Genomic DNA, 1,037 nt, shown 5'->3' on the forward strand with positions numbered 1-1,037 from the left:
AATGACCTCACACAAATCACAGCAATCGTGAGTGTTTGTGAAGTGTGACAGCTTCGAGTGAATGACCTCACACAAATCACAGCAATCGTGAGTGTTTGTGAAGTGTGACAGCTTCGAGTGAATGACCTCACACAAATCACAGCAATCATGAGTGTTTGTGAAGTGTGACAGCTACGAGTGAACGACCTCACACAGATCACAACAATCATGAGTGTTTGTGAAATGTGACAGCTACGAGTGAACGACCTCACACAGATCACAACAATCATGAGTGTTTGTGAAGTGTGACAGCTACGAGTGAACGACCTCACACAGATCACAACAATCATGAGTTTTTGTGAAGTGTGACAGCTACGAGTGAACGACCTCACACAGATCACAACAATCGTGAGCGTTTGTGAAGTGCGACAGCTACTAGTGAATGACCTATCTAATGTTGTGTTGTAAATGTATTCTTCTGTTCATAACCTGCTCTTTTCTTTTCAGACGGTGACTTGGGAATTTATGGTACTGCTAAAGATGCCTACATGAAACAGAAACATAGGTTGGTCTGGGAACGTCGGCAAGCTGCAAAACTTGAAGAGAATGAAAACAAAATCTGAAGTAGATTAACATCATAATTTTTGTTTTGTTTTTCAGATGTGACATTTATGTAGTAATCCTAGTGTAGTGCATACATTGGAAGGCAGTAACTGTTAAACTATTTTTTAGGTTATTTGGAAATAAATATATTACACTGAAAAAGTCAAACTTTCTTCTGTGCAAAGTTATGTTTTAAATTAGAACAGTAGCTTAATTTCTCAGAAGATGTTTTTACATAAAGGAAGATAAAATAAAATATGATGTACCATTATTAAAAACAGTGATTCATCAATATACTTCCTCTGACTTTCCTTCTATTTCTCCAGAGTTCTCACAACTGTTACCAAAGAATAAAAACCAAACTGAAGTTACTGACAGAACCCAAAGTTACTCAAAATTATATCTACCATTAACATTTACAGTTGCCCCAAGTAGATAGAGTTGACAGCTGATAG

General features: G+C 37.1%; 1 protein-coding gene across 1 annotated transcript in view; it reads left to right on the forward strand.

Annotated features, from left to right (window-relative positions):
- LOC106476247 (NADH dehydrogenase [ubiquinone] 1 beta subcomplex subunit 10-like) overlaps nt 1–750 on the forward strand; it is a 9,468-nt gene extending 8,718 nt beyond the window's left edge. The window contains exon 4 of the mRNA XM_013936911.2: nt 487–750. Coding sequence (XP_013792365.1) covers nt 487–602 — 116 coding nt within the window. The 3' untranslated portion in view covers nt 603–750. The remainder of the gene's footprint in view (nt 1–486) is intronic.
- Nucleotides 751–1,037: the final 287 nt, after the last annotated feature.

The sequence above is a fragment of the Limulus polyphemus genome, unplaced genomic scaffold, assembly GCF_000517525.1.
Source record: "Limulus polyphemus unplaced genomic scaffold, Limulus_polyphemus-2.1.2 Scaffold10127, whole genome shotgun sequence".
In the NCBI taxonomy this organism is placed as follows: domain Eukaryota; kingdom Metazoa; phylum Arthropoda; class Merostomata; order Xiphosura; family Limulidae; genus Limulus; species Limulus polyphemus.